Source organism: Mollisia scopiformis, assembly GCF_001500285.1.
Source record: "Mollisia scopiformis unplaced genomic scaffold LY89scaffold_11, whole genome shotgun sequence".
Taxonomy (NCBI): domain Eukaryota; kingdom Fungi; phylum Ascomycota; class Leotiomycetes; order Helotiales; family Mollisiaceae; genus Mollisia; species Mollisia scopiformis.
In genome coordinates this window covers 449713-474051 of record NW_017263591.1, presented here as the reverse complement: position 1 = coordinate 474051, position 24339 = coordinate 449713, and the positions used below count along the sequence as shown (strand labels likewise).

The following is a 24339-nucleotide window of genomic DNA, read 5'->3' as shown; positions in this document are numbered from 1 at the left end:
TCGATATCGATCTAAGGGTATAGCGCAACGCACTTCTTCTTCCTTCCCAGCACCACCATGCACCAGTTCCTCCATAAACGCCTAATCCAACATGCAAAACGCAAAACATCTCCTCCAATCCAGACTCAAAGCCGTTCCGCCGTCCCATCCTGCTGCTTCATAATCTCATTCCCCACCACCACCTGACTGGGCTCCTTAACCTTCGTATTCTCCACATCCCCCTTCGCCTCCGCCTCATCATCCACATCCTTCAAATCCTCCACATCGGTACTGATCCAACTCCAGCCCCTCACCTCCTCTTTCCTGCCGAATATCTTCTCATCGCTGCTTGTCTCGATACCTTCTTTCCCGTCCAGCATCTCCATGTCTTGAGCTGATGTGCTCGATATCGGAATGCCGTTCGAGCGAACTAGTTGCAGCACTGCTCTTACATTGAGTTTCATGACCCGTTCCGGTTCTTGGGAACCAAAGACATGTTTCGTGAGTCTGGGGAACAGGAGCCCGAAATCTGATTGAGAGAGATGGGCGGAGGAGATAGCGTAGAAGAAGTTTGGCTCTGCCCATTTCTGCTTGCTTTCCACCGTACCGAAGCCGTAATTCGAGGAGCTGGGATCGGGGGACAGGAGGCGTTTGGTGGCTTTTAGATGAACGCGCCAGTTGTAGAAGGCTTGGGATTCGACGGCGAGGAGGGCGGATCCGCCTGGGCCCTCGGGGGCGTAGCACGGGAAGGGCTGGTCCCAGAGCCAGCGGGTGGATTCGGCGCGTAGGGGGAGACACCAGATGTCGAGGAGGATGATGGGGGTGTGGGGCGTGATTTGGGAGATGAGGGGTGAGCGGGATGAGGGCGAGAAGAGACATTCGTATTCTGCGGGTGCTTCGTGGTTTCGTGGGGAATAGAAGATACTCTTAACGAATTGAGCTACAGTTGCAGCGCCGAAAGAGTGCCCTGCGAAGCTAGTTTTTCCAGGGGTGTGCACATCCAACATGCCTTTGAATTGCTCTAGGGATGAGAATGAGGTGTTCAAATTCTTCAACTGCTCGCCAAGATCCAGCTTCAGCACACTGTCGTGAATAAGACCCAGCTCCCAGAGTCGGATCTTCAATTGTGTATTTCGACCCGCCTCAACCTCTGGGCTGGGTGTATGCGAATATCGAGTATAGCCTATCGTTCGCTTTGCTTTGCGTGCCGCAGACTTCTCAGAAAGAGAATTATTCGAAGGTACATCGCGAATGTAGGAAATGGGAGCAGAGCCATCCCGGTGTTCCGGTGCAATCACAATCATGCCATGACTGGCAATTGAACCACAGAGGTGTGAGTATGCGTTTCTATTCCCTCCCAGACCATGTGAAAAGAACATGACAGGCCATTTCTTGTTTTCGGTCGTGGGTTTGAGGATCGGAGCATTCTTTCGGACAGGTATCGCTATGGAATGTAGATGACGTGGAAAGAATCTGCAGCAATCATCAGCGCACGATCTCCTGATTCAGATCTGATCTTTACTCACGATATGAAGTCTGCGAGCAAGCTCCCAGCCCCAAGAAATCTAGTGTATGCGGACACATATTCTCGTTGGGGGGTTGGAAGCCAGCTCACAGTTTTCAGCTTGGAATCCGGTTCGCAAGGATAGAAGACGCGGTACTGAATCGTTGATAGATTCTCGTCCGGGGAAGGAGAAACCGCGTCGAGTTCTGCAGCAGGTAATTCGATGTCGACGGTACCTACTTCATGAGGACCGGTATATTCGGGGAATGTTGGCACCGGGCTGAGCCGTGCCAGATAGGAGGTCATGGCGTCTATTTTCAAATTTTGAATCAGAATCAGAATATCGAGAATAACAGAGGCAATGGGTATTTAGAAATGGTCGATGGTATGTACAAAATATGGTAGAGAGAAGAAAAAACTGTCAAAATACAAGAGAGGAACAGAAGCGGAAAGAAAAAGGAGGACGGAGGATTAAAATGTAAAAATATTGCCGGGGGGCCATTTCACACACCTCGGCGGCGCAGACTGGCCAGTGAGGGTTTCAAGAAGGCCTCAATTGGGTCTCGTGTGCGATAGCCCGAAGCGTCATCGCGCCAAGGAAAGTTGATATTTCCCGGGAGGAGGACACTGAGGTTGTGGCGCAGGTACGGAACGAACGTCACCAATGCGAGGAGTGAGAAGGAAAGAAAAACAAATTCCAGCATCATGGTGAACGAGACACAGTAATCGTCATAGGTTCCTGGTGAATGAACGGAGGCGGGAGAGGCAAAAAGAAGGACAAGATGGGACGAGATGTTTGTCTTTTAGAGACGCCGGCGAAAGATACATAAATACTTGGTATGAATGAGTGAGTGGATTGGGATTGTTGTGACTGGACGTCCTTCGTCGGCAGAAAAATGAATCAGTGACGTATTTCCGTCTCGCTTCGTTACTGTAGAAAATCCGAAGTGAAGAAATACTGTATTTCACGATCGCAGTCGCTCTTCCACCCAAGTCCCGACCCGACCCGACCCGACCCAGAACGCAACTCCACGATTTGCACTTCGGCGCATTCCCCACTTTCGCCATCCAGGAACAGGCGAATGGTCACGCATCGCATCACACGACACACTTCCGCTTCATCTTGCTGCTGCCACCTCCAATCTTGGCCTATTCCCGGTCCAGTATGACGGCACTATACAGTAATAAAGAACCGGAGATGCCGCCGCTCCAGAAGATCGCAATCCATTCAAAGTCCAGAATTGGGATCAAGCTTGAAGCTGACCGAGAGGGAGAGCTACGCGGATTCTGTTCTTGGTCCGGAGCAAAATTTCCAAAGACTCAGCGCTAATTTGTTTTGCGTCTAGGACTTACTGTATCAAACAGATTTGGTAGCAATGTTTGCCCGAGGCTTTGCCATTGCAAAATCCGATGTCTTCACATGTCCTTGACTATGGAGTAGTCTCCCACAGATTGCTACCCCAGAGCAGAAAAGTTTGGCTGGACTCTACTCCATACATTTCATCCGGTTCTGGTCAATTTGTCAGTACTGGCCTGTTGTTGTCTCCGGAAAGGAAGGGTTGCAGAGACCAATCTAGAACTGTTCTGTTTGAGTCAAACATTCGGACACTCTCATTTGTTCGGGATCTTGCGCAGAGAATGACAAGATTGATCATTGACACTGCTGCAATTGCCTGCATGCCAACCATGAAGTGGAAGTCTGCTTGGATTGCACCTGCTACAATATCTTCACTTTCAAAGCCATCACAATTCGTTAGAGGCGAGAAGAAAGTTGCACTCTAAGTTTTCAGTCAAGTTCTGGATGCGTCTGGATCTGAAGTTGGAGATGGAGAAGGTTCCGGTACGCCACGCTCCCGCAGACTCGTTCGTCAGGAATATAAAGTCTCCTTTTGCAATCTCTTTTTGCGAAGCATGCCACTCCATTTGTTCAATGTTATGCATTTTTGCCTGGCTCTGTTGTTATATCGCCTGCTTATATGGCGCTCGTGCTTGCATAAAGACTAGAATTCACCGTTGGTGTTGGCGTGAACTATCTGACTGCCCGCGCCCAACTATTTATTGCTCACAGGAGACAGCTCCGGATTGTTTGGGGAAGTAAAAGTTCGTTTCGATGTTCGTTTCGATTCCTGAAACAAAGGTTAAATCTGTCGCGCTTTTGATGAACTCTAGAACTAGTAGCTTTGCCGTTCGGCCGTCTGGAGATGGCCCCATGCAACTGGCACATAAGTTGCAAATGATATATGTTTTGACGAACATGTTCGCATTGTTTGGAGAAACAAACGATCGAAGTAACGTCTAGTGGCCAATCACTGCTAGCAGATTTCAAGGCTTAAGTCCATCAGCGACGTTTAATGAACCAAAATCCCAGTCTTCAAAGGTCACATAACTGCTGAAATGGCAGATTGGCTTTCGTGGCGCCGTTCGTGTTCATGCTATTGTGTTAACTGTTCGCTCACCCCAATTGATTTCCCAGATCAGCGTTGTCACGGACCCAAAGAGCATGAATTCTCAAAGGGAACATGAGGCTGCTGAATATGTATACGCTCGGAGAATCCCCAAATACCTGCACTGATATCTGGATCCTACTATGCCGGGATTGAGTTCAGACAACATTTTCAGATGAGTCTGAGCCCGAGAGGAAAGTGCCCACAAGCCGATGCCGACAGAAACAACGGACTTGGCTTCAATCAACTCTTTTGCAGGACTTCTGCGGGGTACATCAATAACTCGGTATCCATTGGGACTCACTTATTGTTGGGCATCAACTCTTCGTATCTCCTTGAATATAAAATCTCATTCCATACTCTTCATCTATAGTTCCGCGCAACCCCACTGGATGAGACCTTCATAAACTCTATACATCGACAGTACACCATGGTGTTTCCTTGTTATCATACGCATACCGTCTGACCAATGTGCTCGGTGATATCCAAGCTCAAAGCCTCGTCACTACATGGATCTTCTGATTGGAACGCATCGCACAGACAATGCCGCACACGCTGCCGGACTCGGGATTGAAGGTGGACCAACGAGCGATCAGGAAGCCATCTCCACCTGCTCGAGATGAGAAACTTCGCACGACGGATTGGATCCCGACCAGAAAGTTTTTGCGATACATCCTAGCGTTGATTTCCAGTAGATCGATATTCTGCCCTTGCAGTTGATAGCGCATTTCACTGCTTGGCGTTCGCATTCACGACCATAGAGTTATTATGGCGCAAACCAGAGTCAGAAAATGAACGCTGCAAAAAGCATCAACAATTATACATTCGAAAGGGTCGGCACTTCAGAACAACAAGTGTTCTATTGTCAATCTTATGATCTTCCATCGAAGAAAATCTCCGATCCATCCCAGCGCTTAATCCGTCCGATTAAGCATGAAACAACTTACGTCCCTCCCAAACGGGAGTTGTACCAGGGACCACACATGGGTCCAAAAACGCTCTCTAAGATCTTATCGCAACATAAACAGACGGGGCTTTCGAAACTTTATGCTTTTTGTTGTTCTCAGACAGTTCAAGCAACTCTTGTTCATGGAGTATTTCATGCATTCTGAGGTGGGAAGTGTCCCCCCACATGCACATGCGTCACTTTGTTTCGAACGGTTCTTGCACTGTATAGTATTCTTCATCTCTTATTTCTGTCGTTCTTCTTTTTATGGCCAATTTTCACTCCGGTCTTGCCTCGTGAGTGAGTCGATTTGAAAGAAAGGTCTCCTTCGTCTGTCCTACTGACGCTGGATCGTCAACATCAATGATTTTTGTTGCAGAACCTGTTGAGCAGGCTGGTGCACAAGATCATTCCTTTAATTCCAGTATACGACTTTTAATTTTTCAAATTAATGGAACATGAGCGTTGGGAATGCAGGTCGAGGCAGTCTTTTTAATGAAGCTATGAATGCGGTGCAAAACCAGGGTGGACATCTTTGCAATGGTGCGGAACATGGATTGGGGCTTTTGGGATGCGGGATCTGGCAATGGGGGCATCATTCCAGTCAAGTGGTACATACTGTTACGACGACAATATTTACGCAGTCTGTTTCGAGGACTGCTGCTTCTGCCTCGGGTCCTGTAACCTCTCTGCTTTCTTCTGGACGGGTTTCGAGTACATCCAGAGCAATACCATCTGCTTCGTCGATCTCATCCCTATTCTCGTCCACAATTGCCAGTATACCTCGTCCTGCTCAATCAACTTCAATATTGTCCAAGTCCGGATCTGCAACACTTTCAGAAGCTTCAATTACATCACTACGGCCAACAACATCCACCTCAATACCAGCAAGACCTACGTCAAACTCCCTCGAAACTTTCCTCTCATCACTCTTGATTCCACTCTCCTCTACCGAGTCAGCAAAAGGCCTCAGCAAAACCTCACTCATTACTTCGCAACTCTCCAATAGCCCAACAACTCGCGAATCCGCCGCTCCCACCATCTCATCAACGCCAAGTTCAGCTTCCTTGGCCTTCGTAACCGCCCTCTCAATCACAGCTCCCTACCCCAGTACCCTCGCGCCCTTCTTCCCCTCCCAAACCTCCCCCTCCGCGGATACCAACCCCCTCGCAGCCGTCCTCCCCCAAGGCCTCGGCCCCGAATCCGCCTCCGGCCAACAAGCCTCCCGCGAAGGCGGCATCATAGCCGGCCTCCTCCTCGGCGTCCTCGTCCTCGCCTCCCTCGTCGTAGCATTCATCTACACGCGCTATCGCCGCTCCCGCGAACACCGCCGCTCCATCGGCAGCTCCAGCCTCAACGGCGACTACTCCGACGACCGCGCGCCCATCCTCGGCTTCCAGCGCAAAGCGAGCAGCAGCGGAACCCTCACCGGCTCCCTGCGAACGAAGAATAAAAGTTATTCCCGCACGGCGTCGAGAAGAGATACAGCGCCCCCGGCGACGTCGACAATGGGGTACGGGATGAGCGGAGCGCTGGAAAGCTATCCGTACCCGAGCGACTACGAACGCCCCGTCACGCTGCCGGCGCCGCCAGCCGCGTTCGCGCCCCTGAGGGCCAATCGCTCGAGTTCGGTGTACAGCGGCTCGATCCTGAACGCGTTGTCGGACGGCGGTGGGGGAGCCACGCCTACGACCCCGGCGCGGAATCCGAGGAGAGGCGTGTCGCTTAATTTTGGGCTTGAGGGTAAGGATGAGGTGAAGAGGGAGTCGTGGAGGGGTAGAGGTAGAGGGGAGGATGGGGATCAGTGGCCAAGAACAATCGAGGATTTTAAAAGGACGAGGAATCTGGGGAATAGTATGCGCAGGGGCAGACCGGTCAGCGAGGGCGAGAAGACGGTTTATACTGTTGTGGCGCCGGATTTTGGAGATGAGAAGGAAGAAAAAGAGGTCGAGGTCAAGGTTTATCGCGAGGGGTGGGGGGAGAGTAATCCGTTCGCGGATAAGGAGACGGGGATCGTGAAGATTGGATTAAGGAGTGATAGCGGGTATGGCGGGAGCGAGAAAAGGGAAAGTGAGAAGGGGTATGGATATGGATATGGATATGGAGGGTGGAAGGACGAGGTTGTCGTTGATGCGGTGAGTGTTTTCAGCGAGGAGGAGGAAAGGTATGAGGAGATGCGGAGGGGGTATAAGGGGCGGATTCGGTTTGGGATGGGGGTCCAGAGGCGGTTGACGGCCGAGTCGAGGTTTAGGGATGAGATGGTATGATGATACGAGATATGAGTTTCCCTTTCTTCCTTTTGGAGTCCGGGAGTTTGGGTTTTTTGGGGTGCAATGTCCGTGCTAGATCATGGATGTTGAAGGTTTGGTTGTTAGAGCTTTATACCCAGAGGAGGTATGAAGTACCGCTGTGCGTTGATTGATGGTCGATGGTTAGAGAAAATACTGGGTTTGTGTGGGTTGTTTGAGAGTGCGGATTCGATTCTTGTATATACGTACGTACATGATGTCTGGGTGTTAGGTTGTGTGGGTTAATGAAAATCGTAATTAATAGTTTTGAGTTGCTGGAGAGAGTGAGTTCTAGGTTAAGCGAGTAATGATGGGGTCTAAATTATTCGTCCGGGTCTCAGGAGGAAGTATTGGTGCTTGATGAAACGAGGCACACCGTATTAATTGTTCTCTAAGATATGTCTTTATAAGCAAAAGGAGGAAACTCGTTAGGTACCATATTTCATTTAAAATCTCACACGTTACACTTCATTAAATTATTTATTTTTCGAAATTTTAGCGTCACACAAAACGAGAGCAAGAGTAGGAACTTAGGTGGAAGGAGCCCAGGGTTGGAGGAGGTCAACACATCGTATAGGAGGTTTTCACTTAGGAGGGGCTTGGGGGGGTCATGTCTTATAAAGCCTAAACCTTTATTCCAGGCTATTACTTTGGAAAGCAATTAATACCACCAGGGGGTGTCAGAATTATTTACGCACCTCCAAATTTTAACGAAAACACACCTAAAATCTACTACTCTTTTTTTATGAAATAACTTTATGTTTATAAATTTTCTCAAAATTAAATACTCAAGTAGGAAAATTTTAACTACTTAAGTTCAATTAATTAGAATAGTATTACTACCTTTTATTTAAATTAAGATTAATTTTATTAAAATTCCTATATAAAATGTATTAATAAAAGTATGAGATTTTAATAAATTAAAAACTAAGAATTTTGAGAAGAACTTTTCTCTATAAAAGTTAATGTGCTTGTTGTAATGAAGCTATATTTTATTTATTAGGCTATGTTGTAATATAAATTCAAAAAGTTAGGAAGTTGCAAAGTAATAGATTTTTAGTGTGTTTTTGCTAAAATTTAGGGGGTGCGTAAATAATTCTGATACCCCCTGGTGATACGGCATTTCAAATTTTTAATATTTTTCGATAACTGCTCAGTCAAGCTCTGCTCTGTTCTATCTACAACGACAAAATTCCTCAGCAATACCCGCTTCCCCACAACTCCGATCCCCAACCCCATCCCTCAGCAAATCCACCCCACCACCGCTCCTCTCCCCACCACCCCTCACGCCTCCAATCCCCCTCACCGTCTCATAAACATCAAACGGCGTCACCAACCTGCCCACCGCCCCCCTAAACCTGTCCTCCCTGTCCTCCTGCCCCATAAACCAATCCGGCAACACAAACGCCGCAAACGGATTCTTCGCCTCCACCCTCCCGTTCTCAAAAAACGCATTATTCAACCCCATCAACGCCCCGTGATCGCTGACCATTACGACGGCGGTGGAATTCCAGTTCACGGCGCTGGTAGTCGGGGAGAAGAAGGTAGCGAGGCGGGCGTCGAGCGTGCGGAGGACTTCCGAGGAGCCTTCGTGCGCTTCCATGAATGCGGCGTTGAGGAAGTACGGGGTTCGAGGAGAGGGAGATTGATAGCTCGAGATGAATGACTCGGTCCAATCCAGGACGTGGTGCCCGATGTGCGTGTCAGAGAAACACCTCGCTTTGATACTCGCTGGTCCGGCGAAGTTTCCCGCGTTATCTTTCCCGATGGGTAGGTGTGGCGGTAGACACGAGAAGGCGATGTGTTCGTGTGCTATTTTCTGCGAGATGAAGGAGGAGGAGGGGGAGGAGGAGGGGAAGGTGCCGGCGTCGTAGTAGGCGGTCCAATCTTGGCACATGGGGTCCACGCGCGCGGATGTGTAGCCGTGGGATTGGAATTGCTCCCAGATGGGCAGGAAGCTGGTTGTTAGAGAGGAGGTGGGGAGGCCGGCCCATAGGGCGCGGGTGTTGGGTGTGGTGTTTATGCCGATGCTGTGGTAGCGGGTGAGGGGGTAGAGGGTGCTGGTTGAGGAGGGCGAGCCGGTGAGGAGTTCGAGGGCGTGTTGGGTGAGGGGGAGGCGTCGGTGGAAGTGGGCGCGGGACATGGCGTCGATGAAGAGGATGATGATGTTGAGTCTTTTGTCCTCTTCTGTAGATGAGTTGTTGGGGGTTGATGTGGTGTTGTTTTTGAAGGAGGGCTGAATTCTGTATACTAGTTTTGGAAGTGCGGTGCCGCAGTGGACGAGGATATCATCGATGGAGGCGCTGATTTTTGTTTCTTGAAAGTATGGAAAAGTGTTCAATTCCACGGCCTGGAGGACAGTGTCTTGAAAACCGTTATATGGTCTGATAAAAAGTCAGTCCGGACCCTTGAGAACATGATGAGCAGAAACTCTAAGAAGTAAGTACGTACCTATTCAAGCTGTCATTTTTCATAGCCAAACCCCACGTTTCGGTTCTTGGAAGTAGAGAGTAGATAGGGCCATTGTTTCTCGCTATCACCGAATCGTTGAAATATGATTTTATTTCAGTTTGAGTGTTCTCACATCCTTCAACTATAAGCCTATCTTCTTCGAATCTTGCAGAGAAAGATTCGTCTGCCGGACAAGTCATGGGGCCCTGCACAGCATCGTTAATAAGTTGTCCAAGCTTGAGGTCAAAGAACATAAAGGAAGAAGATAAAGTTTACGTACGGTGAAGATGTTTTGCCGAAACGGTAGAAGATCAAACCAAGGAGTAGTTTCTTGCCATTGGCACGAATCACAACTTCCAGACTTCCGCTCTTTTGCAGAACACGGGATCTCATCGCCGAAAAATCCATATTTCAGCTGTTCTCTTTTCGCATTCGACAGATGGAAAAAGAGAACCCCAAATATTGCAACAGCGCCGAGAAACTGCTTCCAGAATCTCTTCTGCGACTTGGTTTTTCGCTCTTGGCTAGATGCTAATTCAAACCACACGTACAGCAGACCGAACATTAAGTTACTGGGGAAGAACATCAATCCGAAGATAAGAAGATTATATGCCCCATGATTCTGCAGAGTATTTCCATGACTGTAAAGATACCAAGCCCCTAGATTCAACATCTGGAGCCCGATCCTCTTAATTCTCGCAGATATGCAGAAACCTGGTCCAGGCTGGAATTGTGAGAGCCACATGTGCACCGAGAATAGAGCCACCGATAAAGCCAAGAATAACCCATATAGCCCAAGCAAGGCATTCATCTACGCAGGTGTTTCGGCTGGGCTGAGTGATAGAAAGTACAAGTAATTCCACCACAAAATTAACAGCGCATGAACACTGGTGCTCATGAGTCTGTTTGTAGGCCTGGGGAGGAACTTTTGCGGTCTTCTCCCTTTTAGTTCTTCGAAATGTGAGCCGGATCCCGCGGCTTCTGGATCTGGCCGCTTCGAGGAATAGCCATATTCAGGAGTGTTCCGCCATGGCTGGAAATTTGAGGAATTGGTGAAGAGGCGATTATAAACTCGAAGGACAGAAGACATTGCTGCGCAGAAAGAAGAACGAGCGTAGGATGCGCGAATGAATGAAGGAAGGAAGAAAAAGGTACGCCGAGACGTTATTATTTACATCTTACCACTTTGCCACAAATGAATTCCAGAATCATTTAAAGAGAATCGGAGGAGAGGATCCGCTTTAAACTTCTTCAACGAGCTGAGAACCGTCCATGATTTGAAGACTTAAAAATGCAAGTCCGTTGCTGAATTGCAGGTAGCTTGCGACTTGCGAACTTTGGGGAGAGAACACTTTCCTTCTGGCAATTGATTCGTTCTCAGCAAAAAGATTTGAACTTAGAAACAAGTCGATGCCTCTGCCAAGATTGCAGTGCCAGCAGTATCTACGCCCATATTACCTTACGAAGTTACTATCTATTCGTTACAGGCACCCGATGCTCTGGGCCTCGGTCGCTAGCGCTTCAGAGACCGGACGATCGGTAAACACAGCATTTCTACCAAAGATTTCCGACGTAGAGGAATGCCAAGCATATAGTCAATAGAAAAGAGAGAAACTAGGGAGGGTTTGTGGGGTTTTGTGGTTGTCACGGTGGTGGCAATAAGCGACGAACCAGCCGGGCGGGCTTGGTGGGAGCTTAGCACTTGCCCTACGTAGATTTAAAGAACTTCCCTAATCTTAGCGTATGGGGGACATCCGACTATCCGCAGGAGAGACTTATCGTCATAAGCTAACGAGATGGACATTTGAGAGGAGTATGGGAATTTGTAGGAAGGCTCGAAATTCTCATCTTCAATGTTGCCGAGGTCCCCTTTCTTTCACTTTCCTCGCATCTCCCAAGACTGCTGAGTAATTGACCAAAAGCTATTGTCTGATTACGACGAAATTCGAAACAACAAGTTCAAACTTATGATGACATAAGTCTTAAACTCGAAATGTTTGGTAGATTTCAGGGAGTGGTGTGCGACTCTGAAGTTCTTGTCGTCAGTTGAAATCCACTTTTATGCGCTGCTTTAGGCTTAGTTCAGGGGCTTTTAGTGCTAGCTATGCTCTCATATATCCTCACTTCTGCTCCTGCACTTCAATCAATACACTAATTTCTTCCCCCATAATTGCCGCGATTCTACCACCCTTCATCTGATATCTGAGCTTTATGCTCCTAGAGGGATTTCGGTGATCATGGCACTCGTTAATTTCTTCGAATTGAGCTCTCATTTTATGAACCTCGCATCAAAATTGCCGCTCAAACAATTGTTGGCTGTGTTGAAAAGAGCGACCTAATTGGGTCAATTGCAGTATCTTCGCAGAGATTGTAATTTTTGCACTTTGGTTTTCGGCCAATACCCATGAACCCCCACGTTCCAAATTCTGCAGGTTTGCATTTGCCCGTTCAATTGTTTTCTTTTTTGCGGCTTGGACGGGCTTGCTCCATATGCGCCTTCCCGATACGAAGCCCGAAATCTGCCCTTTTGTACGGTGTTCTTAGTGGTTCGGTTGAGCGTTGCGTGGGATGATGCGGATGAGGCTTTCTCGTCTCACCCACCCAGCCTTGTTTTTCTTCTCCCTCACGTTTTCACCTTGAAACTATAATACCCCCAAAGATCGACAGTTTACTGCTCAGTATGGTTTCCCTCCTCGAGGGCTTCTTCCCCACAAGTTAAGTTCTGTTCCCAGCTGTGGGAAACTCCTGCGAAAATGGCCGAAGCTCAGGGATCTCGGACATCAAGGCTGTCAGCCAAAGCACGGAATGATCAGAAATGGGAAACCCATAAAGACAACATCCGGAGTGTATACATGGATATGGACCATACGCTCAAGGATACAATGCAAATCATAAGTCATACCTATCAATTCAAAGCCAGGTAAGCTGTATTTCTTTGAGCCGGCGAGGGAGGGGTGTACTGATAATGATGACAGTGAACGAAAATGGAAAGAAAAGCTTAAAAGCTGGAAATTCGAAAAGAACGTCTCCTCCGCAGCCATGGGTATTCTCATTGCCAAGAGCGAGAAAAGAAAGCGGGAAGAAGGGAAGGAGACGCAATTTTTCCATGGTGGGGCTGAGATCAAGAAAATGAGATTGGAGAGTTTCAAAAAGAGGAGAGTGGTAGATTTCTTGGATGCTGTGTCTCCAACCGCTGGTAAGCTCTTTGGTTTAACGTTGTGTGCGTTTATGTATGATCGTATACTAAGTAAGGAAATAGAAACACCAGTAGGCATAACATATTGCACTCCTGGTCCCGAAACTCCTCGGATTCCCACAGCCTTGGAAAACTTCCGAGACAAGAGTCTCGAGCCACTAGATGATATGTTACCTACTACTCGTCTCACTGTAGCCCATCTGTCCGACTCTGAAAGCACATCAGAAGTGGAGGTTCAAACATTTCTTCCAGACCCATCCGGAGGCCGTGGCGAGAGGAATATGCTCATCCAGACTATTGCAGGGAGTTCTATGCTGTGGAACTGTCCTGAACGAGGACTTCATACCATTGACGAGGAGTCAGTCCTTGGCCTCGAAGAAGAAGATCTTGCACCATCCATCGTATCGGACTTGATCGCTAATCACATCGACGGAGCACGAATGGATCGCAAAAACCGCCAAATCAAATCAGCAGCAGTCAAGTATCTCGGTTCCATTATTCTTGCCATTGAGCGACAGTGTTGTTCCACTGAGGCTCTTCTAGAATATATTTCGGAGTTCTTGGAATTCCTAGAAGCAGGACCTGGTGCATGTGTGACTGAATTGCAAGAACTGGACGAGCGGCCGGAGTTCGAGCTTTCAAAATATTCCGACGTGTGCCTCCTATACCATGAGGCTTTGACCTTGCTTCGTGAGGAGTTCGAACGTACATCTGAAGTGGTGGCTCGCATATGCCTTCTAATGGCAAATCTCGAAACCTTGTACCCGGAGATGTCGCATCATGCAGAGACACTCTATGGCGTGGCGATTGAAGGCTATCAGAAGATGCAGAAGTTTGATGATTTGCTACAGTGCCAAGTGTCTCTAGCAGATGTGCTATTAAATCTTAATCGGTCCTCTGATGCTTATGAGTTACTGGCCCGAGAATGCGGTCGATACCTACACGACCACGTGTTATTCAGGGATGGGACGTCGCCCACCACGTTATACAATCTCACATCGTTATCATCTGGAGTCGGAGTACGATCATCGATAGTCCGAATCAAACGCATACTCTCTGATAAAAAGCGCATCTCCAGACGTAATTTTGAACGGAACGAGGATTTAGATGTCCGGATGATCCACGAGATTGCAGTGTTAGGTGGAATCTTATCTACCAAGGCAAGCCAAAGCGATTCTGTCCTATATCTTGAAGCCCTGGACCCTCTATGGTCTGCGGTGTTCAACAAGCTCTCATTTTTGGATGATGTTGAATTTGCATCCTTGAAGGCATTTGTCTACATACAACGTAGCAATTACCTGTGCAATGGTTTCAATCTATTCCGCCATCTGAACTGTCTCGATGACATCCGTGTTGCTTATAAGTACCTCGCAACAGGAGGCCTTTTTCAGCTCGCCCTGAGGGATCAGTTCATCTGCCATGTGGACAGTCTTCGCCAGCGAGCAATGAATATACCGCATTTGAGAACCCTAGACATGATGGATGCCTTTTCAATAGGTAGATTGGCCGACCTGTCAGAGAGTCCCAGAGATTCAGAGCGCCCAAGAGATTTAGTGTCTGATCTCGAGGTGGGACGTCTTTCCACTTGTTCTTTCAATCCTTGGGGAGGAGATGCTGCTCCCGCTGACAATGCATGGATGAAGGAATATGGTGTGCGCTTCAGCGATGCTAGAAAGATAGGGCTTGTCTTCACAGATTGAGAGTGAAGCTATGGGCTTTCATGAGGGATCTAGCTCAGCCGGTTCTGAAAAGGCTGTTTCAATAGACGTTGGGTATCAATTGCGAAAGCACGCGGGGCGGCTTCTATAGCAAAAAAAGCGCTTGATTTGGACTTCATTCGGACTTCACCTTCATGACACACTGCTCTTTGAAAAACGGCCTGCCCATTTCACAGGTGAATCAACACAACGCGATGCTAGATCTATAAATACCTCCTCTTCGACACTCTGAAATGTATAACCCGAGACTGGCACTCGCCCTCGTACTCGCAACATCTGCAAACCTGCTTACAACTTGCGACAGATGAATTCTCTATAGAAGTTCAAGCTGTTCTTTATCTCTTTAGGAAAAGTTCAATCATTGTCAATAAAATACCTATTTCCAATATATGCCCAATAATAATCCGATCTGTGGAATTACCACAAATGACAAGACGAAATGGTCGTGTTGACATAAGTCCGAATCCGGATTGTTAAGCGAGCAATTTAAGGGGTTACCTAGGTACCTTTGTGGTTGCTCAAGCAGTCCCAGGCAGATAAGGTAGGCGCTAAAATAAGCTTAAAACCTTAAATTCTTTTGTTGCACATCGTAAAATCATAAGTGTTTAAAAACCCAACGATTCTCTCCCTTCAAATCTCCAAAAGTTAAGCAAACAGCAAATTTCGGCGTTAAGAAGCCTTCGGCCAATCATATTCCAGTATTTCTTTTGTATGGTGTTCTCGTTGAGGACCTTGGTTGAGGAGCAGTCTCAGATCAGGAAAAAGGTTAGGCCGGCGCTAAGAACTTTAAATCTTGAATAGTCCCGTTTATCCGATGTTTTTGGCTCACCATCAATTGCGCAGTTGAAATGCAAACAACACCTCTCTAAGAATTGGATATTGAATTTCATATCAATTCGTCAATTCTGTACACTGACCAAGCTATAATATTGAGCAAGTCTAGCTACGTAGCAACAATGCTTCACTCCAATCGACTGCACTCTGCATCTAAATACTGTATTCCTTATGCAAACCCCACAGCAGATTGTCCTCACGCAACCTCATGCTCCACACCGACACCCACACTGCCCACACTCACACTCCTCCTCGGTGGCTCTTCCCTAAAACCCAAGCCGCCACCAACCATACTCCCAAACCTCAATTGCGCCCTCTCTACATCGGCATGCAACGGCAACCTCCCCATAATATCCGCAAAAAACAGCTCTGCCAAATCCTGATCCCTCGTCGCCGCTAATATCGCCGAGAAGTTTTTACTGTGCGAATATCCATTCTGATAGTATGAATAAGCGCCGATGAGGATAGCGAGCAGAGCGAACGTTATCGCGAAAGAGTACGCGAAGAGGAGATTGCGGGAGTGGTAGGCGTAGAGGTTGATTTGGGTTGTGTGAGTTATGTTTGTTTGTGCTGGAGGGCTGGGGATGTCAATCATGTGAAAAATGGGAGTGAAGGGGGGCTTACGAGAGGAGATCGCTACTGAGGAAAGAAATAGTGATGTTTGAGGAGAGTTCTTCGATGAGGGCAGCGAGGGTGCGGTTCTTGGCTAGAGCGATGTCCGCTTGTCGCTGATCGCTGCTGCTTTGATTTCCGTCTAGAGGAGTGGTGCCATCGAAGAAGACGTCGAGGTCGGAACTCCCGAGCAGACTCGTGCGTTCTAGCTCGGTTGTGATTTCTGGGAAAGTGGTCGATATGCCATCGTCTAAATACTGCCTGAACATGCCCATTGAGCCGACGATGAGATCACTCATCGCCCAGAACACGGCGGAGTAGGCGTGTTGCTGCTGAACAGCTGCAGTGATCGAGTCGTTGTTTGATGGGTAGTCGACAGTATTCAGCATTGTGATGTTGGTCAGATTCATACTCTGCATGCCGTTCATGAACGATAGGCAGACACTGTAAGATGCATTGTAGAGCTTGCAAGTGGTGTAATGATCCACGATGCTGCTATTTCCAGTGCTGTCCCATGCGTACCTTGAGAAGACCATCCAAAGCTCATTGCTTGCATTGGAAGGCATTTGAAGCCGAGTCTGCGCGACTATTTGGACGCCACTGGCTGAGGTCTTGTTGGCGAGATTACTGAAATCTGGCACGAAGGCAAAGTAATTGTTGCTATACTCGATGGTATTTCCTGTGTAATTGCTTACGAACTCATCTCTCAAGGTGTCAATTATGATTGCAGTGCTCAAGTTGGCGTCTTGGCATCGTACGACTGGTCCATAGAAGTGAAGAGAGTATGACGAATTTGGTGAGGGAGCCACAATGTCCAAGATGGCGCCTTGAGCTGCTGTTGCCGTCGTCAATCTTGAGATGATAGTTCTCGGACCTAGGAAGAGCAGCGGAGAAGTAGCTGTGTCATTCACAGAATAAGCGAATTGGCTCCACTGTGACCCGAACATATTGACCGTAGGGACAAGTTCGACAGTCCAACTATATTGAACATTCGGCATGACGAAGAGGGTGGCAGGTGTGATCAGTGATGGCAGCGGCATGCACCTATAAACAGTCAAACATCATATTCGTCTGCAGATAAGGTGCTGGGTACTGTGATATCAAACCGAGGACCGAAACAATTCTCAACTTCCTCAGCATCTCACGATTGCACAATGCCCAAGGACTCCTGTCTGCGCCGAAGGCAGCATCAAGAGCTCTAATGGAGACACTCTTCTTTCGAAGAGTCTTCCACAATGTTTGCGTGAAGCTGTAACCGACAGAGGCAACTAGAGTTGTCTGAACCATATGTGCGAAGGTACTTCCAAATCTATGCATACGTTAGGCAAGTCCTCGAGCAATCAACAATGGCTCGGTGAATGATAAACCTGATTGCTCGTTGCTGCTCTTGATCGTCCCCAACTCTTCTTCTATCAAGAAAGGAGTAGTACACGTGATGTACAGCACTGATTACTATTCCAATGCAGAAGAGTCCAATCATCATCATTGGAGATGGCCAGTAGATACCTTGCGGTATGGGCCCAGGAGGTGTAGAGTGACGACGTCGAGATGTCTTCTTGCGACTGTGAGGGGGGCTTGCGTGGGTTCCACAAACACATGGACATGTACATACAGAGATAGTGGTATCAGAGTCCACCCTTTCTGGTCTGTAGAAAGGTGATTGAAAGGAAATGGAACGAAAGTAGACTTGAGGTTTTGCAAATGAGACTTTCCTCGGGGTCTTAGGTCGTTCTGCTGACAATATGGCTTCGATCAGTCGATCTGGCATTGGTTTTTCCGACATTGTGGTATTTCTTGCCTAGAGTTCCACACTCAAAGTTCGGCGATCCCACATTGCTGTGTGTAGGAATCTAATGCAAAAGTCTAAGTTCTTTACTAAACATGTGTAATTGGGCGCGGGAAGGCTCAAGCGAAGGTGAGAGCCTACCTTAGAGACTTAAGAGAGTGCCTGTTTTGGAGTCATAAAGTTATGACACTACTTCAAGTACTAAAGCGCAAGTTGCAATGCTCACCAGGCTTATCGTGAAAATGAATCATGAATATAGTCATCCGGCGCAAGTCGAGTGTGCACTTCCGCTTTATTGGTCACAATAGCAAATTTCGGGCTGCTATCTCTCAGAGCTTGAGTTTCGATATGTATGAGTATGTCTAATCACCGTTTACTTAATCAAGAAACCAAATCTCAAAACGGCCAGCAAGTATTCAGCTGCAGCTTGCTCTCCTGAATTCTCTTGACTCATGCCATTGTCGCAGGAAGGAAAATCATGGAAGTGTGCACTACAACAGTATGAGCTTGTTTCATGTGATACATGGCACACACAGTGACTTAGGTACCTAGGTAGGTAAGAGCCGAAGTGCAAGTGGTGGCCGAAAACCGGACCACGTGATTAATGACTCAAAGAGCACGAGGAGCGCTTTTTCACTTACTGCAAAGCTATTGCAAAACAACATCAGAGATCAGAAGAGAGAATGGGATATCGCTTGAAGGGATAAGAATCGAATCAACTTCGCCAAGTAATATTTGTTTTCTTTTGTGATATGCTATAGCTCTGGGATGTGAAAGATATTTTCCATCCATATCCACGTACCCCTTGATCCAAGCAAAACCAAACTTGCGTAGACCGAGGCCAACACCTCATCCTCTGATTTCCAAGTCTCCCTTAAGTTGCTCATGGACAAGCACTAACAGTAACTGTTGCAGCTGGCAGCCAGGATACAATCGTCGTAGTGAAATTGTACGAAGGACACAAATCCGTCGAAGACGCGGAGGCAAAACTCGATGTTGGCGCAGCTGAGAATGACGACGAAGCTGCCGCGCTCGCCGAAGCATTGCTAGAGAAGCTTGATGTTGGCGCTGACGAGAAGGAAGATGATGCTGCCGAATTCGTCGAAATAACAGCGCTGGAGCTGCAGGTGTTAAGCGTAACCCAAGCTGTGCTCATCGAAGCGTATATGTAAGAAGTAATCACTTCGGGAGCCATGGTGACTGTGCGCGTTTGTGCAATATATACTGTAGAATCTGGCACTTGACATACAGCCGCTGTTGATGAGGCGGTGGTAGGAATTATCATCGAGGAAGCAGCAGCTGCATTTAGGATCTTGGCTCCTGGCGGACAACCAGGTTCATCGACCTTCCAGGCCACCGGCCCACCATAAGCCACCACGTTCGCTTGACAAGTAACTCGAATGATCATTTCCTGTGTTTGTCCATCTGCCACGGCATCCGGGCCCGAGAACGTATATTGAGTCCATTGATACGCGGTTTCCAGAGTGGGCACAATGCTCGCATCGTCGTTGCCGTCTGACATCCCGACTTGACAATTGCTCAAATCGTGAGCCGAGGTCGCAGCGTCAAACATGACCCACCAGCTGAGGATCTGCTGAGTCCCGCGAGGTACAGCGTATAGGTAGTCCGAGAAAAATGCATTCATAGTCATAGTGCCCCAGCCTTGCTCTTGAATCAGGTTGAAGACCATCCGGCCACCTCGGGTACCATCGATGCCGAGAGGTTCGGAACCATCACCGGCTTGCCAGGCGAAATTGCCCCCTGCGTATATTTCTGGTGCCCAACCCATTAGGTTATAGCTGCCAACATATTAGCACTGTGTCTATGTCTAAAATATCGTGAGAACTAGAAGCTTCAGAGATATGGTGTCGTTTTGCCATCAAGTCCCAACTCTTGAAATAGTCGGTACCTCTCAAACTTTCATGAGGGAAAAGAATTTAGTGAGAAGAAAAGCTTACTTGGTGCTATAGAACGAAAAATCGGCATTCTGAATGTCGAGATAGCAGTATTGATCGAATGGTTCTTGCGCCAATGATTGCTTCGCCGCTAGTATTACAACGGTAATGACTGATCGAATGAGATGCATCCTGAGAACAACGGGACCGCAAATGAAGTCGGGAAGAAAAATAAAACAAGTGTTGCCTTGTCATGATATGAGTCTCTGCGGATACTTCCTTATTATGAGCAAAATTACCGACACGCATCGGATGAGACATGAGGAAATGGACGAAGCAAAATGTCTCATTACGAAACTCCTTGCTTTTCCCCGAAGTTGACACCTTGGCGTCCCCTGTTCGCAAAGAGTTTCTGAATTCAAGTATGTCAGGTCATGTTTATCGTTGATGGCTGTCGTAATTTCAGAAGTGGAACTTTGAGTCGAGGCAGTAAATGTGACATTCCAACAATGCGACCTTGCGCTTGTCACAATGGAACTAAAAGATACAGTAGTCGGTATCGCTAGAGAACGCCACCCGCACATGGACACAGAGGCGAGACATGAATAGCTGCAACGAGCTACTGCATATCCCAAATCGATAGTTCGGATCACTTGACAGTTCAACAAAAGAATGGATTGCTTTGCTTCTCAGTTTTCAAACAATGGAAAGACTCTGAAGTGTTTTATGAAAATTTGCAGTTAACTATAGATTCTTGGACATCAAGTAGAAATAGAAATGAAGTTAAAAATTATTAGCTTACGCATTGAATTTATACCTAATTGGTCTGTGACTCGTGACTTGCAAGTGAACAACGGGATGTTGGAGCTAGAGCAAAGACTCGAGCGTACAACAGAATCCTTGCTACATCATTAATAGTTTTGCAAGATTCTGGACATCGGCAATGGCCCAAGTTGAGCACAAGTTGACACGGAAAAACGAGCGAGTTCGAAGCATGGACTATGATTTGTATTCATGCTTGCAAATGTGTATCAAATCCACTTCGCGCCATGTCCAGACAGACTGTCCCAATCTATAGATGCAAGCTCTCAAGCTCATCCACTTCATTCTTCGGCGGCTGGCTTAATGAAAACGAAGCTATACTTCATTGGATCTACATCCGCGACTTCCTTGATCCACTCGTTCAGTATCCTGACATGTTGCCTTGCATAGCTTCTCTCACACGTAACCTCTTCTGCTTCGCAGTCAACTCCACAATCTTCCACTTTGTCTCCGACCACAGATTCATGAAAACGTCATCAGCGAAGACGATCAAGGTTTCTCGCCAGGCCGGCATCGCGTCCCGCATATCAAAGTGCACGGTCTCGAGACGTTCACCGTCGTCCATAGGAAGGTTGCAGTAAAGTTGGGCTGGCATCGCAATACGCTGCAGTTGGTTTGGACACCTTCTACTGTCTTGTACTAACTTCCGGAAGATTTCTGCTGCGAAATCGTTATTAGGTATGTAGATTACGTCGGTGTTAAAGTTGATGTATGTTGCAAGATGGCTCGAAAATGAAGCTCCAGTTCGGTAAAGGTACTGCATTCGGGACTCATGACATACATGGAGGGTTGGGTGGATAAGCTGGTTCGAAATGACTTTGATGAGGTGTTGAGGGTTTTCTGCATCATAGTCTCCGGCCATGAACTCATTTCTATCCTTTTCGGATACATCAACGGAATGAATCCGTTCGTGACAATGATTCTCGAGCGTATAGTCCCACTACAGCAAGTTAGTACCATGCCTTTCCGGAATAAGAAGTGAAGGAGGTGAAAAGTTCTCTGAGACTTCAATATACCAAGCTCGAGAACTAGCAAAGGTGAAAAACAGAGGGGTATGCTACTCACAATCTTGAGGCGAAGCTCTGGTGGGAGATTTGAAAAGCAGGTGAATGTGGGGGAAGGCGGCGGAATCAATTTCAGACTTTGCATGTGTACGAGCTTGTTCTGTAGAGCGTCCATGATCATGAGCCTTAAGAACATCACAGACTCGTGCTTATCTTGAGTCTTGAGCTGTGGCGGCAATATTTGTTCCAAGGGAGTCTGAATGCCGAGTACTTCAACCAATTCCTTCCGGAGAGCTATGATTTTTTGGTCGAGCAAGTATTCCTGTTTGAGTCGGCGCTCGGCTTGACGACGAGCTTGCGCAGATGGTGATGGATCAATGATCTTCATCGCTGCGGTTGGGTAGAATCTGTTCGTGTCTTGGTACTTGGTGGTCGGCGAAGGAAAAGGTTTGTTGGCTCAATCGAATCAGGACCTGCAAGAAGGATGAGATTGGCAAGGTATCTGAAGCTAAATCGCTGCACTGAAGACTTGCTGGAGTTCGTATTGCAAATCGAAATGCTCGTCCGAGAGTGGCTTGAAATCGCATTACACGACCTGTCAACCTGGGGCAGCTTTCAAGAAAGAGTTGAAAAGAAGAAAGTATCAAGAGGATTTTCAATGCTGTGCGAAGGCGAGATGCCGTGAAGCTGCGTAGACCAAAATTTTAAAGAAAGTACGAAGGGAGCTTGCCCTTGACTAAGTCGCGCTAGCCATCCCCCACACGAGGCTACTGCAGCCTTGGCAGGGTAGCTGCGGGCCTTGTCGCTTCGACTTGAAAGCTAGGAACCAAATAAGCACGACTTGCATTGGTAGGAAAGGAATGCTAGACCTTTTCAATGAGCGCAATTCAATCGCTGAAGGTGTCAATTGTCAGTACAGAAGCTGAGGAAGCAAGATCCAATAGCGGGGTAAATAGACCACCATGTCAATGGCAAAAGCTTCAGATCCAAATTCTCAAGATTAAAGGCTTGAACAGCTATGAGTCTTCTTACAAGAAGCAGGGAAGTAGAAGCATGTCAAAGCCATCATCAGTAATGGCCAAATCAACCCAAACCATTGGAGTGAAAAAAGAAGTATATCCTCAATCACCGCCGCTAAGTAACTAGCGGAAGCTGGTCAGAAGAGAAAGTTTCCTCGAACATTTTGCGCCTGACCCACCGATCGAGGAGCTGGGAATAGGAAGCTACTGTAGAAATGGAGTTGGCTCAAACGTTTAGTGTTTTATAGCTAAGACTCACGATACCTTCATTTTTGAGGTTAGGTTCGAGTTAGCTTTGGACTCTGGCTGAAATAGTCATTCAAAAGTATTCATGCCGGCTAGGGCTGAAGCCTTGTGAGAAACAAAACGTAATTTTTATATAAAATCCTATTGTTAAAGCTGCTGCTTGAGTAGTCGAGGAATAGCGAGCATAAAGTATAGCTAGTGATTCATTTCAACTCACTTTAATTCACTTAACTTCACCTTATTTTGTACATATAATGATAGTAAGTAGTAAGAAACCACATGAGCACAGACCTCAAAATTACCTCTTTGAGAAAATTTCCCTATGTGAGCAGGGAAGGCGAGGTTTCACGCCTAGTTTTGAGTCTCTCCGACATCTCCGATAGCATCCCTCCTCTTACAGTGTTCATTCACATTACGCTTCAAAAGCGCAACACGACCCCGCCTGTAACTCCTTCTCCCATCCTTCCCAAAATCGCCAAAAAAAAAATTTGTTGTATGCCATGGTCTAGCAGTCTCTGAGTTAGGAGGAGGAGAAGGAGGTACTTACTGTTATCTCACATCAATCCTCACGTCCTCTGGGCACTCGCTAAGTCGTAGCACACGTGACCCATCGCCACTTTGCTCACCTCCGCTTCACCTCATCCTCATCCATCCTCACTTGCAACTCACCACTGCCTCGCCTCTACTCACCTTTGCTCACCTTACCCCCCGAAGCTCGACGCCGCCATCTTTAGTACAGTGCTAAAGCTGTGGGCTATTTTAGCAATACGATTCTCAAGAAAATCAACTTTTAACGAGAAGGATCAAGAGGTTCCGAACGGGCTCCCGGAGGCCAAGATAGGCCCCCCTAGTATTAATATACGTCTTTAAACAACCTCTTTTGTTTGTATTCTTAATGCTATTCTAAAGGGCGGATTGGAATTTTGCTATTACGAACCACTTAACCCAGTGGACTATAGGCTCGGTAAGCGGAGGAAGCTTGTCTACTCTAGGGCAACGAGAGATCACGTGATACTGTGACACGTGATGAATCCCAGAGGACTTCGAGAAGAGGTTTCAAAGTCTAATAAAGTCTAAGAAATCCGAAGAAATCTATTAAGTAAAAAGATTTATATAATTAGAATAATTTCTTTAAAATAAAGAATTTTATACTTGATTTAAATAAATATTATAATATTATATTTTATAGTTGTCACGGGTTGGATGCAATTGTCACAGTGCTGGTTTCAGTCCTATCACGTGACAACTCACCGCCTGGCAGAATCCTGTATATAAGCACTCCTGAGAGCTGTCCTCAGCTCTTTACCTTAGTATTCTAAGAATGGATCACCTCTTGCATCTCAACCTGATCTGGTCTATCACAGCAATGAGTCAAAGCAAGAACCTGATTGTATTACAAGAAGAATTAACTAAAGAGAGAAGAGTTCTATCTTGTACGAGGAGCTCTTTTCAAAGGGGCTCTCGCTTGTTCGTAGAATGGCCCGCGCGCTTTGGCGTCGCGCAGTCATGTGCAGGCCCGCGTAGTCACGTGCAGGCTGCACTACGTAGTAGTGCAGCCAAATATCGGGTTCAACCCGTCACAATAGTGTGGAGCT

The 24339-nt window shown here is 47.2% G+C and overlaps 7 protein-coding genes across 7 annotated transcripts; 2 read left to right on the top strand and 5 right to left on the bottom strand.

Moving 5' to 3' along the window:
- Positions 1–125: 125 nt before the first annotated feature.
- LY89DRAFT_584509 (uncharacterized protein) lies at positions 126–1789 on the bottom strand (the record flags this gene model as incomplete). Its single annotated transcript, XM_018209266.1, has 2 exons — positions 126–1452; positions 1506–1789. The coding sequence occupies 2 exons, from the start codon at positions 1787–1789 to the stop codon at positions 126–128; spliced, it is 1611 nt and encodes a 536-aa protein (XP_018071774.1).
- Positions 1790–5331: 3542 nt separating this feature from the next.
- LY89DRAFT_668744 (uncharacterized protein) lies at positions 5332–7140 on the top strand (the record flags this gene model as incomplete). Its single annotated transcript, XM_018213053.1, has 1 exon — positions 5332–7140. One exon carries the CDS (start codon positions 5332–5334, stop codon positions 7138–7140), a length of 1809 nt encoding a protein of 602 aa, XP_018071773.1.
- Positions 7141–8335: 1195 nt separating this feature from the next.
- Positions 8336–10357, bottom strand: LY89DRAFT_718117 (uncharacterized protein; the record flags this gene model as incomplete). The annotated part of the gene is made up of 3 exons (XM_018218393.1): positions 8336–9545; positions 9613–9818; positions 9893–10357. The coding sequence occupies 3 exons, from the start codon at positions 10355–10357 to the stop codon at positions 8336–8338; spliced, it is 1881 nt and encodes a 626-aa protein (XP_018071772.1).
- A 1942-nt stretch (positions 10358–12299) lies between these two features.
- Positions 12300–14508, top strand: LY89DRAFT_718116 (uncharacterized protein; the record flags this gene model as incomplete). Its single annotated transcript, XM_018218392.1, has 3 exons — positions 12300–12532; positions 12588–12808; positions 12872–14508. Exons 1-3 carry the CDS (start codon positions 12366–12368, stop codon positions 14506–14508), a joined length of 2025 nt encoding a protein of 674 aa, XP_018071771.1. The 5' UTR covers positions 12300–12365.
- A 1048-nt stretch (positions 14509–15556) lies between these two features.
- Positions 15557–17755, bottom strand: LY89DRAFT_733266 (uncharacterized protein; the record flags this gene model as incomplete). Its single annotated transcript, XM_018219781.1, has 5 exons — positions 15557–15938; positions 15985–17016; positions 17066–17281; positions 17340–17527; positions 17585–17755. The coding sequence occupies 5 exons, from the start codon at positions 17753–17755 to the stop codon at positions 15557–15559; spliced, it is 1989 nt and encodes a 662-aa protein (XP_018071770.1).
- A 376-nt stretch (positions 17756–18131) lies between these two features.
- Positions 18132–19844, bottom strand: LY89DRAFT_746958 (uncharacterized protein; the record flags this gene model as incomplete). Its single annotated transcript, XM_018221109.1, has 5 exons — positions 18132–18249; positions 18400–18406; positions 18561–18627; positions 18660–19557; positions 19717–19844. 5 exons carry the CDS (start codon positions 19842–19844, stop codon positions 18132–18134), a joined length of 1218 nt encoding a protein of 405 aa, XP_018071769.1.
- A 976-nt stretch (positions 19845–20820) lies between these two features.
- LY89DRAFT_746956 (uncharacterized protein) lies at positions 20821–21867 on the bottom strand (the record flags this gene model as incomplete). The annotated part of the gene is made up of 2 exons (XM_018221108.1): positions 20821–21415; positions 21541–21867. The coding sequence occupies 2 exons, from the start codon at positions 21865–21867 to the stop codon at positions 20837–20839; spliced, it is 906 nt and encodes a 301-aa protein (XP_018071768.1). The 3' UTR covers positions 20821–20836.
- Positions 21868–24339: the final 2472 nt, after the last annotated feature.